At 37.5% G+C, this 16,528-nt stretch overlaps 2 protein-coding genes across 2 annotated transcripts in view; one reads left to right on the top strand and one right to left on the bottom strand.

The window, feature by feature from the left end:
- LOC109834647 (transcription factor MYB6-like) overlaps positions 1–7,976 on the bottom strand; it is an 11,972-nt gene extending 3,996 nt beyond the window's left edge. The window contains exon 1 of the mRNA XM_020402678.1: positions 7,872–7,976. Coding sequence (XP_020258267.1) covers positions 7,872–7,976 — 105 coding nt within the window. The remainder of the gene's footprint in view (positions 1–7,871) is intronic.
- Positions 9,703–12,377, top strand: LOC109833080 (fe(2+) transport protein 1-like). The gene is made up of 3 exons (XM_020400633.1): positions 9,703–10,325; positions 11,627–11,776; positions 11,885–12,377. The coding sequence occupies exons 1-3, from the start codon at positions 9,720–9,722 to the stop codon at positions 12,188–12,190; spliced, it is 1,062 nt and encodes a 353-aa protein (XP_020256222.1). The 5' UTR covers positions 9,703–9,719; the 3' UTR covers positions 12,191–12,377.

Below are 16,528 nucleotides of genomic sequence, written 5' to 3' on the forward strand. Positions count from 1 at the left end.
TTTTCTCTTTTATTTCTTTTTTGTAATTTCTTTTATTGCTTATTAGTTTAGATTTATTTCTATACTTGTAGTTAGATTTTATTTTCTCTCTTCAACCATTTATTGAATAAACATGTTGCAGATAAACATTTATTCAGTCTTAATTTTTAACGCCTACACTATAGAATTTTTAACGCCTACACTATAGCTGTAAAACCCCGAAAAATTTCTATAATGTATATATGTATATATATGTGTGAATTAGTAATAGTAGATATTTCCCTTGTGATAAATAACTATATAAGCATAAGATATATATGTGTATCAGAGTTTGGGAGCCCAGCAGGTGTCTGCAAGTGAGAGAAATTGAGTGAGTTGGCGATCAGCAGGTAAAATGCCATCAGCAGGCATTTTTGTGCTGATCGGTCGACCGGCGCGGTCGACCGGCGCGGTCGACCGATCAGCGATCAGAGAGATTACCAGGTTTTGGTTTCGGGTTTTTAGTTGTTGGGTTTTGGGTTTCGGGTCGGGTTGGGGAGTTGGTATTTATACCAACTCAACCCAGGAGAGATCTCCTCAGCCCCAAACGTAAACCCTAGCCCCCTCTCTTCTTCCTCAAAACCCTAACTGGATTTTGGCAATCTGGGAGCAGTCCTTGGGGATTTTCGGCAGATCGTGGGTTTTCAGCGAAGGGGATCAACATCTTACAGATCTAGGGCATTATCAGCAACCAAGGCGAGTAATTTCTCGCCCAACCCCCACCCCTTTTGGTTTAAACATCAAGAACTGAGTTTTTATTGGATTTATGGAGCCAAATTCGTATCTTTGTTTAGCTAATAGTTTACTATAGCCTAGAATATGGGTTTGGGGCTTAATATGTTGTCAAAACTCACCCATGCCCTGTTAAAGAAGATCTAGATCTGAGTTTTTGCCTAAAAGAGTTTCAAACATCTTTACAGCTTTTAAAACGATTTGGATTTGTTTCTCATGGATTTAAGATCTTGAAAATATAGATTTCAAACTTTGGTTTTGGTTGTGTATTTTCAGTATGATCCCATTTTTATCAAATACCCATGTTATCGAAATCTTTGGTTCCAGGTTTTAGCAGCTGACAGAACCCAGGTAGGGTTCTGTTCGCTCGGCGGTCGACCGACGCGGTCGACCGCTGAGCTCGAGTCAGGGCTTCGGTCGACCGCGTCATTTATTCGGTCGACCGCTATTTGATTTCGGTCGACCGCGTCATTTTTCGGTCGACCGCGATGTCTGGTCGGTCGACCGATATTCCTGGCGGTCGACCGTCCTGATTTGTATCAGAGTTCGGTCGACCGTATCGACTGATGAGGAACTACACATCTCTTTAACCATAAGGCTAGAAAACCCGCCAGCAGAGCAGTAGGGCTAATCGGAACACCAGCTTGCCACAGATAAGAGCGGAACTTAGTGCCGTGCAAAAATCCATCTTCTGAGCGCGAAGTATAAGATTGCGCGTTGGTTTTCTCTAACAGACGGTTAATTTCATCCGTACTCAAAGGAGACAATCCGCACACATCTGCCGAACGGACATCCAGGTTCTTGAAGAGGTAGTCAGCGAATTGTTTTAAGCTGACCTGAGGAGATTTCTTTCTGGCTTTGGGCTCCATCTCGGCCATGGCTATATGATAATGGCAAGTCAATTCCCATAAAGTATCATGAGTCACAGTTGAGCTATCTTTCATCTTGTTCAGCTGATTGCTAGTTGGAAAGAACTCTTGATAGGGAACATCGCCCATAGGCAAACCAGACACCTGCATCATTTCATGCAGTGGTAATCCGAGTTCCCCGTTCTTGGTAAAGAATGTATTAGTGTCCGGGTTATAGATCTCGAACAAGCAGAGGAAATGACCTACACTACTCTGTAGGCCATGCATGGTGGCACGAATCGGGACATCTAACCCTAATTCTGCTAACTCTCGCCCAAAGCGGTTTAACACATATCGGGTCATCCTGGTCCACCACCATTTGTCCCCAGAATAATGGACCCATCCATAGCATCTAAAAGTCTCTTTGGGTAATCTTTTGCCCGCTGCCGCTAACCGGTTCTTCACGGTGTTGGCTTGCACTATCTTTTCATTCTGAGGTATATTATCTTGTCCCAAGATACCCGGATGAAGCCCCCGCACATGAGCTCTTTCACTGGAGCCTGGGTTGGCTTCCTTCCCAATAAAACCACAATGAATACGCTCGTGATTTTCAGTCAACTTCCAGAACATCTCACGTCCAACTGATAGATTCCTGAACATTAATAGTGAGTGATCCCGGGGGATAAAAGGCAGATATAAGAATGAGGACCCATTCTGGTGCAACCATTGCGCAGGCTGGCAGAAAGCAATCTTCGGATCTTTTACCGAGTCACCAAATAAGAAATCTGGCTTCCTTATGCATTGATTCGAGTCTTGCTCCGAGATCAAGGGCGCATCTGTGATTAATCGTCGTAGAACACGACAACTACCTCGCTGGATTAATTCTCTATCACTTCCACTATAATCAGATTTAAACTGGGGAGAGGATTCAATTAACGGGATCCCCTCGTAATAAGAGTGGGTCACGCTACTCCGGCCAGTAATCACATCAGCAGTAAATGTGGTAGAAGGAAATCGGACTGATAAAAGAGGCATACACATAAATTGTGTAAGTGTCATCCTAAAATTTTAGAGAAAAACGGTATATCTCATTCTATAAGATATAGTCGTTATCTCATAACAGGTGTGACGATTTTCTATCCACCATATGTATAAAGGAGGTATGCGGGCATTATAACGGCATACCAAAACCTTTCAATACATATGGGATGATGTAAAATCGCCCCTGTGTATTATGAAGTGTGTTTTGTCAAAGCAAAACAAACACTTTTAAGCGTCGATCCCCTCAAAGGAGGATACCGGCTCTTCTCGAAGGTACCTCAAAGGATACAAACGAGGATCTGCAAGCAAAAATAGGAACATACATATGGAATGGACGAAATACAATATTTAAATTCGTGAAAAGGTGAAAGAAATATACCTCCACGTGAGGGTGCAGCAGGGGCAGCCTCCTCAGGGCTCTGAACAGTCGGTCGGATTCCCTTCCCTCGAGCTCTACGTGGCGACATGATGAGTATGTGATCTACATTGAAATCCAAGAGGAAGGTTAAGATTTTGAACATGAAATCGACAAAAAATAGGACAAATACAACCGAAATGATGCATGCACAGTCACAGTTGAAGGAGAGTCAAAATTTTGGAGAAAAGGGGAAGAACAAACCTTTGAAATCTGAGTGAAATCTTCCCAAACAAGAGCACCTCCCAAGTCGGCAACAAAGAGGAGAAGAAATAGAAGAAAACTGGTCGAAAATCGCCCAAGAATCGCCCAAAAAATCGCCAAAATCCGACGTAAAAAACCCTAAAACCCTAAGTCCCGACTTATATAGCAGCCGGGCGAGACAGGAAACTCTGTCTCGCTGAGCGAGACAGACAACTCTGTCTCGCCGAGCGAGACAGAAAACACTGTCTCGCCCAGCGAGACAGAAAACTCTGTCTCGCCGAGCGAGACAGTAAACTTTTCTGTTTTGCACTATGGAACAGTGGAATACTCCAATGGGTACACGAGTCTAAACTGTATTCCCACCCTCAACAGGAAGTTTCTGGAGAATATTAATCTGAATATTCTTAAGGATAACCTGAGGAATTCTCAATGGATATACCAATTCAATGGTAAACGCTGAATTCACAAGAGCAAGTATCAACTTCAATTCAAGATCTCGACAACGGTCAAGCGATAAACGCGACGCCGGGAGAACGTTAGCTATTCTACGAAGAACTGGATAGACTAACAGCAGAAGAGGTTAAACATTGAAGCCATTTACAAGTCCTTTCATACGATCTATTCAGCCAAGCATTGAAGGGATCGTAAGTAAAATCTATCTTATCCAAAGTATCCCATGCTCCTCTATAAAAGAATGAGTCTGGAATACTTTGGAGGGGGTATCTGTAGGCGTCAAAAAATGCTAATAGATATCCCAAGCATAGAGAAGATCACTCAAAAATTCACAAGAAAGGATTTCATACTGTTTTGGAAAAATCAAAACAAGTATGAACTGTCTCGCCAGCGAGACAGTCTTTGCTGTCTCGCCAGCGAGACAGTCTTTGCTGTCTCGCCAGCGAGACAGTGTTGAAATAGTCAAAACTACATTTGTAACTGCCCTACACGTGTCCATTAACTGCCAAGGGACGTGGGAAACATCATGGGCGAAAATCACGTGGATAACTGCCAAAATAACGGAGTTTGAAACGTGAGAGAATAGTTACAGCGAGAAACTGCCATTTTCCGAGACAGCATTTACTGTCTCGCTGAGCGAGACAGCAAATTTACTGTCTCGCGGGTCGAGACAGCAAACGCTGTCTCGCCCAGCGAGACAGTAAACACTGTCTCGCCGTACTGACTTCTTCGATTGTTAAGTTTTTGCAGTTACTGACCCTTGAGGCTATAAATACCCCCCTAGGGTCACTTCTGACGAGGATCGAGCATTTGTTAGAGCATTCCAGAGCAGAGAGAGCAGAGATTTGAGTTCTTTTCTTGCAACGCCTTGAAATTAAGCTTCGACTTGATTTTAAGAAGAACGACTATCTTACTTCGATAAGATATCGTTTCAATTTCTACTTCGATAACGAAGTTAGAATCATAAGCCCCCTCTTCACGATCTGTGAATCGGCGGTCCACGAACCAAAGCGTTCCCGGCACAGGCAAAGTCCCACGAAAACGAGAATTGATAGACGATTTTCGTGTTTGTTTCTCAAGAGTTGTAATTTTTGTTTTGTTGTGTAGAAAAAGTCTTATAAAAAGATTATTCTTTCGAATTTATTGTAATCGAACAAAGTTATAATGAATTCCACAGCAGCGACTTTTGAACCAAACAGTCGCCACCAGATTTAGGATTAACACTGGTTGGAGGAGGAGTTATTGTAGGAGGACTCATTTCTGGATCAGTAGGAGATAGATTTTGCTCTTCATATTCAGATCCAGAAGCCATTTGATGGAAGTATTAGAAAATATAATAGATTATAAGAGACTATAATATTGTATAAGAGAGTATTAGAGAGAAATAGAAGAGTTTTGGTGTGAGTAGAAGAAGTGAAAACCATCATCTATTTATAAAGGCAGACCCCTAGGCAAATGACCCAAAAAATCTCACATTTTGATCGTTTTTTTACCGTTGTTGGGGGCAAAACGGTCAAAACATCAATATGACCGTTTACCACAAACGGTCACCTTCTGTTGACCGTTTCATCCGGGCCAGTCCCGGGCCCGGGCGGCCCGCCGGCCCGAATCTCGTGCCCGCCCCGGCACTGTTCCGGGCCGGACCCGGGTCCGGACCGATTTCTGAAAAACCGACCCGGGCCTGGCCCGGGCATCCGGGCAAAACCCGGGCCGGGCGCCGGGCCGAGCCCGGACCGCGGGCTTTTTGGACAACCCTAAGTACAATGGATATGCTTATCATTGACAAACTTGATGATTACTATAATTTATATCCAATATAAAATTAACTCACAATTAAGTACTTGGATGAAGTCATGCATCAATAATAAATCACTTGTCTTTGCCGTTTTTTCCATGAGAAAGACAACTCTCTCCAAAAGGGTACACTTTAATTACTATGAATAGATTCCCTTCTACAAAAGTCAACTTAATATCTTAGCCATGGCTCGTACACTCCGCAATTCCCCAGCGTACAGGAAAGGACTCATGAGTCATGAGCAAGTACAATGCACATAGTGCCGCATCCGCTGAGATAGTGAGAGATCATTCCCACGATACCCTCATCAGTTAGGAAAATCTAAATCGTCTCAAATATAAATTCATAGAAATAAGCTTACCTGTGAGGGTAAACCGGGAAATAAGTCAGTATGTATTTTTAAGGGCAGTGATGTTGTTTGCTAACAACCCAACTAACGGTTAGTCGGCCTCATTAAAATTGTGACATAAAGAATTATACACATTATAAAATTAGATAATATATTTTAATTTATCAAGAATAAAAACTATGAAAAAATAAAATAAGGTGTCCTTTTGATGAGCACATTTGGAGTGTTCAAGTCCGTATTTCTTTGCATGATTACCGAAAAAAACCTATATAAAAAAAGGGAAAAATGCTTCCGGCCCTCAAAAACCAAGAAAATGTGTTTCCCTCCTCCAAGACTTTGTCAACGGGTGTTTTACCCCTAAAAATAAAAGATTCTGTTCTCTGAGCCCCTAAAACACAAAACCCAAGAGATTGAAATATGTGAAGACCATAATATCCTTCTCTCTCTCTCTCTCTTTCTTTTCTATTAAAATATGATGATGATTATTTTATTATTTTCGTTTTCTCTCTCTCTTTATCATGATGTACTGAGATGATAGTTGAAATGATTGATGATGATTATTTTATTATTTTTTATTTTTTATTATTTTTGTTGTTTGTATTGGGAGATTGTTAAAGTTACGAATGATTATTTTATTATTTTTTATTTTTTATTATTTTTGTTGTTTGTATTGGGAGATTGTTAAAGTTACGAGTTAATTGTTAATGTTACGAATTAATTGTTAATGTTACGGGTCAATTATTAAGGTTATGGATCCTCTCTTTCTCTCTCTATCATGATGTTACTTTGATGATATTAAAATGATTAAAGATGATTATTATTTTATTATTTCGTTTTTTATTCTTTTTGTATTTTTAGAATATTCGTTGTTAAGGATAATGGTTGGTTGTAAAGGTTATGCATTGATTATTAATGTTACGGGTTGGTTGTTAAGGTTACGGGTTTGTTGTTAAGGTTATGGGTTTGTTATGTAGGTTACGGATTTGTTGTTAAGGTTACGGGTTTAATTGTTAAGGTTACGAGTTTAACTGTTAAGGTTACGAGTTTAATTATTAAGGTTACGGGTTTAATTATTAAGGTTACGAGTTTAATTGTTACAGTTATGGTTTAATTGTTAAGGTTACGGTTTAATTGTTAAGGTTACGAGTTTAATTTTTAAGGTTACGTGTTTAATTATTACGGTTACGGGTTTAATTGTTAAGGTTACGGTTTAATTATTAAGGTTACGAGTTTAATTGTTAAGGTTACGATTTAATTGTTAAGGTTATGGTTTAATTATTAAGGTTATGGGTTTAATTGTTAAGGTTACGAGTTTAATTGTTAAGGTTGCGGTTTAATTGTTAAGGTTACGGGTTTAATTGTTAAGGTTACGGTTTAATTGTTAATGTTACTGGTCAATTGTTAAGGTTACAAGTTTAATTATTAAGGTTACGGGTTTAATTGTTAAGGTTACGTGTCAATTGTTAAGGTTACAGGTTTAATTGTTAAGGTTACGGGTCAATTGTTAAGGTTACGGGTCAATTATTAAGGTTACGGGTCAATTGTTAAGGTTACGGGTTTAATTGTTAAGGTTACGGGTTTAATTGTTAAGTTTACGGGTCAATTATTAAGGTTATGGATCCCTTCTCTCTCTCTTGTAACCTTAATAATTAAACCCGTAACCTTAACAATTAAACACGTAACCTTAACAATTAAACTCATAACCTTAACAATTAACCCGTAACCTACACAACAAACCCATAACCTTAACAACAAACCCGTAACCTTCACAACCAATGCATAACATTTACAACCAACCAATCTGTAACATTCACAATCAATGCATAACAATTAAATCATTAACTTTAACAATTAAACCCGTAACCTTCAGTTAACAAGACGTATGATTTTTAACGGTAATTAAACCGCCCTATCGAGTTGCAAATTTGAAAATATTAGTTCCCAAGTGGCTTCCGAGTAAAAAAAACACGTGGCGAATAGAGGATAATAGGATTTGAATTTTAGAAGCTAGCTTACATGAGAGCATCCATGGCCATCAAAGACTCCAAAGAAGTGAAACTTCCCAGCAACCGCCGAGCTTCCCTCGACAAAATCGGGTCGGATCGATACGGCGTCCTCCATGTCCCGTCTCCTCCCACAGACCGACGTCAACCCGTAACCTTAAAAAAAAGATTACAAGTTAATTGTTTGTAACCTTCACAACCAATGTATAACCTTTACAACCAACCAACTCGTAACATTCACAACCAATGCATAACCTTTACAACCAACCATTATCCTTAACAATTAACAATTAAACTCGTAACATTAACAATTAAAACCGTAACCTTAACAACAAATCCATAACCTACACAACAAACCCATAACATTGATAACAAACTCGTAACCTTAACAATCAACCCGTAACCTTAACAATCAATGCATAACTTTTACAACCAACCATTATCCTTAACAACGAATATTCTAAAAATACGAAAAGAATAAAAACTAAAATAATAAAATAATAATCATCTTCAATCATTTTAATATCATCAAAGTAACATCATGATATATATATATAGAGAGAGAGAGGATCCATAACCTTAATAATTGACCCGTAACATTAACAATTAACTCGTAACCTTAACAATTAACATGTAACTTTAACAATCTCCCAATACAAACAACAAAAATAATAAAAAATAAAAATAATAAAATAATCTTCATCGATCATTCCAACTATCATCTCAGTACATCATGATAAAGAGAGAGAGAAAACAAAAATAATAAAATAATCCTCATCATATTTTAATAAAAAAAGAAAGAGAGAGAGAGAGAAGTGTATTATGGTACATATTTTAATCTCTTGGGTTTTGTGTTTTGGGGGATTAGAGAACAGAATCTTTATTTTTGGGGGCAAAACACCCGTTGACAAAATCTTAAGGGTGGGAAGCACGTTCTCTTGGCTTTTGGGGGCTGGAAGCATTTTTCCCTATAAAAAATCATGATAATTCTCTCCTTTCCAACTTCAGCGACTAATATAAATTTGATGGTAAATTACACAAACCCCCCGAACTTTCAGTGCTTTGTAGTGAAACCTTATAACTTTCAAAATCGCACTAAACCTCTAGTAACTTTTGTAGAAAACTCTCAAGCCTAACATTGTTAGAATATCGCTACATGTAACTCAGTTGACTTAAAATTAGAGATCTCCTGACTTTTGTCATTCGTTCTCTACTTCTCCTCTTGTTTGCACCCAGATTGGGTCCCCAACCCTTTTTTTTTTTTGAAATTGTCCTTCCAAGCAAATTTTCTATTGTTTTTCGTTCTAATTTATGGGGATTATCCGCAAAATGTGAAAACTTATTGTGGGTTTTCTCCAAATCCAAAAGTTATTGAGGGCTTATTGCAAAACGCTAGGATTTAGTGTGCGCTAAATTACCAGATTGGTATTCTAATTTGATCATATTTTCCAATAAGGTGTTTATTTCTTCTTTTACATTAGCATGGTATTTTAACTTGGGCCCTAATGATAATATTGACGCTAGGGCAAAAATAAGTACCTTATATTGGAAAATGGTTAGAATATTCCAATCTGATGATTTAGCCTTATTTAGTGTATTAATTTATCTAGAATCTCATCTAAAAGGTCAACAAATTTAGTTACATTGCAATGTGATACTTAACCAGATGATTTCTTAAATTCCTCATTCTTAATATATCCTTTATCGAACCAGACCAAGTCCAAAGTCTTAATTTGCCGCAACATGGCTGCATGCCTACACATGCTAACAAGCCGCATGTTAAATATCCAACACAAGGCTAAAATCTCCCTCTATAAATCTCAACTCCAACCTCACCCTCTCTCAGCATCAAGAACGAGCCATGGCCTCTAACTCTTCAACGCTCCTCCTCCTCCTCCTCCTCCTAATCTCCTCCACCATTTCTTTCGCCGCCAACGAATGCAGCGCTCCCTCTCGCGGCGAATGCTACGACAAACCCAAGGCCCTGAAGCTCAAACTGATCGCGATAGCTACGATCCTAATCTCGAGCATGATCGGCGTCTGCCTCCCGCTCTTCACCCGCTCGATCCCCGCGCTGAGCCCAGACCGCAACCTCTTCGCCCTCGTCAAGGCGTTTGCATCCGGCGTGATTCTTGCTACGGGCTACATGCACGTGTTGCCCGACTCATTCGATAACCTCAGCTCGCCATGCCTGCCGGAGAGCCCTTGGAGAAAGTTTCCTTTTACGGCGTTCGTCGCGATGCTGTCGGCGGTGTTTACGCTGATGGTGGATTCGCTGATGCTGACTTTTTATAAGGGGAAGAGTGGTAGTAAGGGGAGCGGGATTGTTGAGGTTGTGGATTGTGAGAGTCCGCTTGGGAATGAGATTGTGCACGGGCATGGACACGGGCACGGGCACGGGGCGCTGATGGTTGATGGTAAGGATGGTGAAGAGTCGAGGTTGCGTAGAAATCGGATCATTGCGCAGGTGAGGTTATTCATGGCGTTTGATTTTTTTATTTTAATTTGCTGTAATTTGGACTAAAAGTTTAGATATGATATAGTGCAGTTAATTAGTTTGGAGATGTGTGACGAATACTTATATTTGAAAGATGGCATCTAGACTTCAAGTGAGGCATAGTTGACGGGAGTAATATAGTTTAAGCTTGGGATGAGAATTTGATGCGCTTATGATTCGAATTGAATCTAGAGCATTGCCGTACACTCTCGTTGACATTATTTAAGCAGTAAACGAAAATTTAAAAAAAAAACTTTTTATTTATCTATTTATGTTACAAAAATCAGTATTGTTTGTTAAATATTACAAAGCAAAAAAATCTAATATCTTACCCTTATTTGAGAAGTCGTTCTTGAAATCTGCATGATTACAAAATCTTATATCTTTTATGTTGATAAATTGAGAATTGTTTTGGTTAGGTATTATGAATTATAGACATACCAAAGTAATAATTAAGGTATTAGCTAGGGGATCGAAGAAGTTTAAATTACACACAGGTATTAGATAAACATCTACTTATGGGTTGTTCGTTTCGAAAAAAAAAAAGGGAAATCAAAGAATAGGAAACTTATTTCCTATAATAATTGTTTTGATGTTGTTTGGTTGGTTTAAAAAAGAAGGAAATTATAGAATAGGAGATGAGATGAGATGAGTTGTCACCTTATTATTGGATGATGTGAGTGATTTTTTAAAAAAAATTTATTTTGAGGTTGTTTGGTTGGTTAAAAAAAATAAGAAAATGAATTGGAGGTATATTATTGGATGATGTTTTGAGGTTGCTTGTGTTTGGTTCATTTTTAAAAATAAGAAAATAGATGAGATGAGATGAGTTGGAGGTATATTATTGGATGATGTGACACATACTTAAGGAAATCAATTTCTTGTTTTTTTTTTTTTTTGAGGAAATAGATAAAAATGAAGGTTTAATGAGATGAGATGAGTTGTCACAATATTATTGGGTGATGTGTGTGATTTTTAAAAATGAGATAAGATGAGATGTGATGAGTTGGATGATGTGACACATTTCTTGTGTTTGGTTTATTTTTAAAGATAAGAGAGGAGATGAAATGAGATGAGTTGGAGGATAAAAATAATATTTTATTGGATGTTATGGGTGAGTTTTAGAGATGGAAATGGATAAAAATATTATTTTATTGATTTCCTTGTACCGATTTCCTTTTCTTTGATTTTAGGAAACCAACCAAACGGGCCCTTTCAAATCTAAACATTTTTTTCCCTTTTATTATTTATTTATTTATTTATTTTTGCAGGTCCTAGAAATGGGAATTGTTGTTCACTCTGTAGTAATTGGCCTGTCAATGGGGGCTTCTCAAAATCCTTGCACAATTAGACCTCTCGTTGCCGCCCTTTGCTTTCACCAGCTCTTCGAAGGAATGGGCCTTGGCGGTTGCATTCTCCAGGTGACTTACCAATTCACGCTCACCGTCTCCAAAATATGTTAATAATATAATATAGTTAAATTAATTTGAATCTGAGTTGCTCTGATATCAAATTTATATTTACTACAGGCAGAATACGGGATGAAGATGAAATCAATACTAGTCTTCTTCTTCTCCACCACGACCCCCTTTGGGATCGCCCTCGGGATCGGGCTGTCCAACGTGTACAGCGACAACAGCCCGACAGCGCTCATCGTGGTCGGGCTGCTGAACGCGTCGTCCGCGGGGCTACTGCACTACATGGCGTTGGTGGATCTCCTCGCCGCCGACTTCATGGGGCCGAAGTTGCAAGGCAATGTCAAGTTGCAGTTGTGGGCGTACGTCGCGGTGTTGTTGGGCGCTGGGGGCATGTCCATCATGGCCAAATGGGCTTAATTAGAAGGGAGCTTTGGATGTTTGTATGCGTTTGTGATGTGCATATTGTCACAAGGCTTTGGTGTATGCTGCGTATTTTCGTTGGTACGAATGTGTATTTTTCAGTTTGTTTAGGTTGTTGGTAATTTAGAGTTCATAAATTTATGTTGAGAGAGGCAGTGCAACCTTTATCATTGGAAAAACAGCTTCTTGGATGTTGATTGAGTAAGACAAACTTTCAAAACCACCCTATTTGCAATTTTATTCCCTAAAAACGGCCCCTTTCAAAATTATTTGTAAAAACCGACCTGGTTTCAGCCTCAGCGCTGAAACCAGGTTGGTTTTTACAAAAAAAGTTCCGAAACTTCACGTTTAGCAGTTATTTTGTTAAGCTGATAAATTTTACGGGACTTGAAGTCCCGTGAAGTTTCAAATTATATAAAACGAGGTGCTCATCCGCTTTCTCTTGCTCGCTACTCCAGTCCCCACAAAACTTGTCACCTGCTCTCTCTTCTCTCTCTAATGGCTTACGTGGATCAAAGAGGGGTTTTGAAATTTTATTCTCAATCTCCGACCTGGTCAAAGAAAAGAAAACAAAGGGGGAAAAACTTCGTTATTTTCCTTCTTCGAAGTCTTTGAGGAAAATTTTCAGAGAGAAAGGGATCTTCATCAATGTCTTCAGCTGCTGCTACTTTCATTGCAGACCCAAGCTCTGCAGCTCCCCACCTGAGAAAATCAAAGAAAGGAGTGAGCTTTTGCCATTACAGGACCCATTTCATCAGAGGAGGAGCTCTCAAGTCGCCTAACCAAATCTCTCTTCTTTTAATTAGAAAGCCATCAAATGGGCTCAGAAGGAATCCTAACTTCAATCACATGACCCTTTTGATTGGTGCAATTTTGATGCGATTTTTGAAAAATTAGGGGTCTCGTTTGCGATTCTGGGCTCGTTGCTGTTTTTGCCGGGGTTTTATTATTCGAGGATCGAGTATTACGCGTTCAAGGGTTACGAAAGTTTTTTTTAAAGGTTAAAAAAGTTCACGGGACTTCAAGTCCAGTGAAGTTTTTTAAACTTTTAAACTTCACGGGACTTGAAGTCCCGTGAAGTTTAGCAGCTTAACAAAATAGCTATTAAACTTCACGGGACTTGAAGTCCCGTGAAGTTTTAGAACTTTTTTTGTAAAAACCGACCCAGAAAGCGCTGAGGCTGAAATCAGGTTGGTTTTTACAAATAATTTTGAAAGAGATCGTTTTTTTAGAATAAAATTGCAAATAGGATGGTTTTGAAAATTTGTCCTGATTGAGTACCATTAATGCATGCTTCAACTCAACCAAATTATGACACGTGGCACTCGCTACTCTCAGTCAACTATCTCACTTTAATAGAAATAAAAAGCCCTAAAATTTTTATACAATATCTTAGCCATGGCTAATTTAGTTTCTTTATTTTCTCTACTATGCTACACTCTTATCCTTTTTTGCCGTCATATATATTTTTCTCCTCTTTGCTATCATTTTCTTGTCTTCTTATGGAAAATTGAAAAACTAATCTCAGTCAAACTATAGCTGTTCTTCTTCTTCAGCTAAGGGAAACCTAGCATTCTTTTATAAATTGCAAAATCTAAACTTTCGAGGAGGAGTGTTCTACAATATGTTGTGTAATTTACAAAATATGAAACTTTCAGGGGGGGTTTCTATAGTTTTGGGGTTAAATTTAAATATAGGAAATATTTAAGGAGGGTTCTGCAATTTTTGGGGGGAAACTGTAATTTCTAAAACTCTTAAGGGTGGTTTTTTGTAATTTTTAGGGGTAATTGCAAATTCTGGGGAAACTGTAATTTCTAAAACTCTTAAGGGTGGTTTTTTGTAATTTTTAGGGGTAATTGCAAATTCTAAAACTTTTAGGGGGTTTTCTTGCAACTTTAGAAGGTAAAGAAATTTTTTTGAAAATTTCTAGGTTTTTTGCATGTTTTGGGGGTAAACTGCAAATAATGAAACTTTAGGGGTATTTTAGAATTACTCACTCAAATCATGGAAATTTCTATTACATCCCTCAAATCATCACAATATTTACTATTAGGTCCCCTGGTTAACACCGGTTATATTTAAAGAAATATTCTTTTAAATCTAACTATTATTACTAGTTTTCCTTGACTTTTAATTATAAAAAGTTAACCCGTTTGGATCTAGTTGATAAGTTCTGGTATGATAAGTTAACCCATTTCAAAATTAGTCTGATTGGCTATCTTCAATATTTTAAAATTACTCACTCAAATCATGGAAATTTCTATTACATCCCTCAAATTATCACAATATTTACTATTAGGTCCACTGGTTAACACCGGTTATATTTAAAGAAATATTCTTTTAAATCTAACTATTATTACTAGTTTTCCTTGACTTTTAATTATAAAAAATTAACCCGTTTGGACCTAGTTGATAAGTTCTGGTATGATAAGTTCTGGTATGATAAGTTAACCCGTTTAAAAATTAGTCCTGTTGGCTATCTTCAATATTTTAAAATTACTCACTCAAATCTTGGAAATTTCTATTGCATCCCTCAAATCATCACAATATTTACTATTAGGTCCCCTGGTTAACACCGGTTATATTTAAAGAAATATTCTTTTAAATCTAACTATTATTACTAGTTTTCCTTGACTTTTAATTATAAAAAATTAACCCGTTTGGACCTAGTTGATAAGTTCTGGTATGATAAATTCTGGTATGATAAGTTAACCCGTTTCAAAATTAATCCGATTGGCTATCTTTAATATTTCAAAATTACTCACACAAATTATGGAAATTTTTATTACATCCCTCAATCATCACAATATTTACTATTAGGTCCCCTGGTTAACACCGGTTATATTTAAAGAAATATTCTTTTAAATCTAACCATTATTACTAGTTTCCCTTGACTTTTAATTTATGTATAACAAACCATATTGTTAATTATTATAGCATTAGTATCAGGGTAGAATACCTAGGAATAACTTTTCTCAGACAATAGCAATATATGCGTCTTAAACAATAATAGTAGAGGTGTTTCATAAGCCTAGAGGTAGGGGTGGAAGTGAACCAAATAATCAATAAACTGTTTAGTTATTATTCATCTAGCTATAGAGGTAGGGGTGGAAGTGAACCAAATAATCAATAAACTGTTTAGTTATTATTCATCTAGCTATTCGATAAAATTTGATTCGCTATCTCATTTAACAATAAATGAATATCTATTAGTTATTAAACTCATAAACAAATAGAAATTAACCAAATATGTATTCGATTTTCTTGGTCATTAAATCTTCGTTCAATTTGAGACATAAGCTTAAATGGAAAAGACAATTTAGAGGGGGAAATTAGTAAAATGATGCTTTGGGGGTATTTACAAATATATACAATGCTTGGGTATATATGTAAAAATTTCACAAAAAAGAAAGTAGTAGCGATCCAAGAGTTCGAACTAAGGACCTGTTATATCATATTCGCTCGAACTCAATTTTGACGGCTCTTTCTCCTCTTAACCTTATGAAAAACTCCAAGAGAACTCTATCCAAACTATTTTCATCCGGTTTTTAGTGATTAAATCTAATTTATCTCCTCTCAGATTCATTAATGATGTTTACAGGCTCAAGTCCATCCGTAAATGAAGCCAAGAGTAGTGGAGTTCATCGAATCTACTAGCATAAAGAATAAAAATAAATAAAATTTAAAACGAACATAGAATTCCTAATTAATTAAAAATATTTTAACATAGGAATCTGATAACATATGTATCTTTCAATCGCAAATGTTTGTATTAGCGATGGATTTCAAATCTGTCGCCAATACCCCGTCTTCAATGCTCAGTTTTCTACATGTTAGTGGTTATCTTTAGATTGGTTTTCTTGAAAGTATAAAAATATGACTAGAAAACCACCCTCTTATATTGCTCATTAATTCCACTAATTTTTGAACAAGCAAGAGGTATTTCCACTAATTCCATTCATTTATTAACGAGAAAACTACTAGATTCGTTCTACAAGCAAATTCAAATTCAGGAAGCATATATCACTTCTCCCTGAAGAAGGGACATGCCTCCAGCGACAAAGTTACGACTACAGCCTCCTCGACGACGACGCTAGAGGGGAGCAGGGGGCCTTTGAGAAGGCCACCAAACAACTTTCCTGGATCATAGTAGACTTCCACGTCCTCAGCTCTCAAGCTATCATCTACCTGCGTGGAACAAAATAGTATTGGACTACATTTAAAATATTATAGATTTGAGGGACTAATATTAAAATAATTCTTAATTTTTTGTGGGGCCACTCATTAACAATGGGATAATCAATCACTAATGTTAATTTTTTACGATGGCGAAGG

The sequence above is a fragment of the Asparagus officinalis genome, chromosome 3 (assembly GCF_001876935.1).
Source record: "Asparagus officinalis chromosome 3, Aspof.V1, whole genome shotgun sequence".
NCBI lineage: Eukaryota > Viridiplantae > Streptophyta > Magnoliopsida > Asparagales > Asparagaceae > Asparagus > Asparagus officinalis.

Excerpts from the sequence above, each read along its gene's own strand:
- LOC109833080 (XM_020400633.1), top strand. The coding sequence starts at position 9,720 with ATGGCCTCTAACTCTTCAACGCTCCTCCTCCTCCTCCTCCTCCTAATC. Across the intron at positions 10,326-11,626 it reads GAAATCGGATCATTGCGCAG|GTCCTAGAAATGGGAATTGT; the intron begins GTGAGGTTATTC and ends TTATTTTTGCAG. Across the intron at positions 11,777-11,884 it reads TTGGCGGTTGCATTCTCCAG|GCAGAATACGGGATGAAGAT; the intron begins GTGACTTACCAA and ends TATTTACTACAG.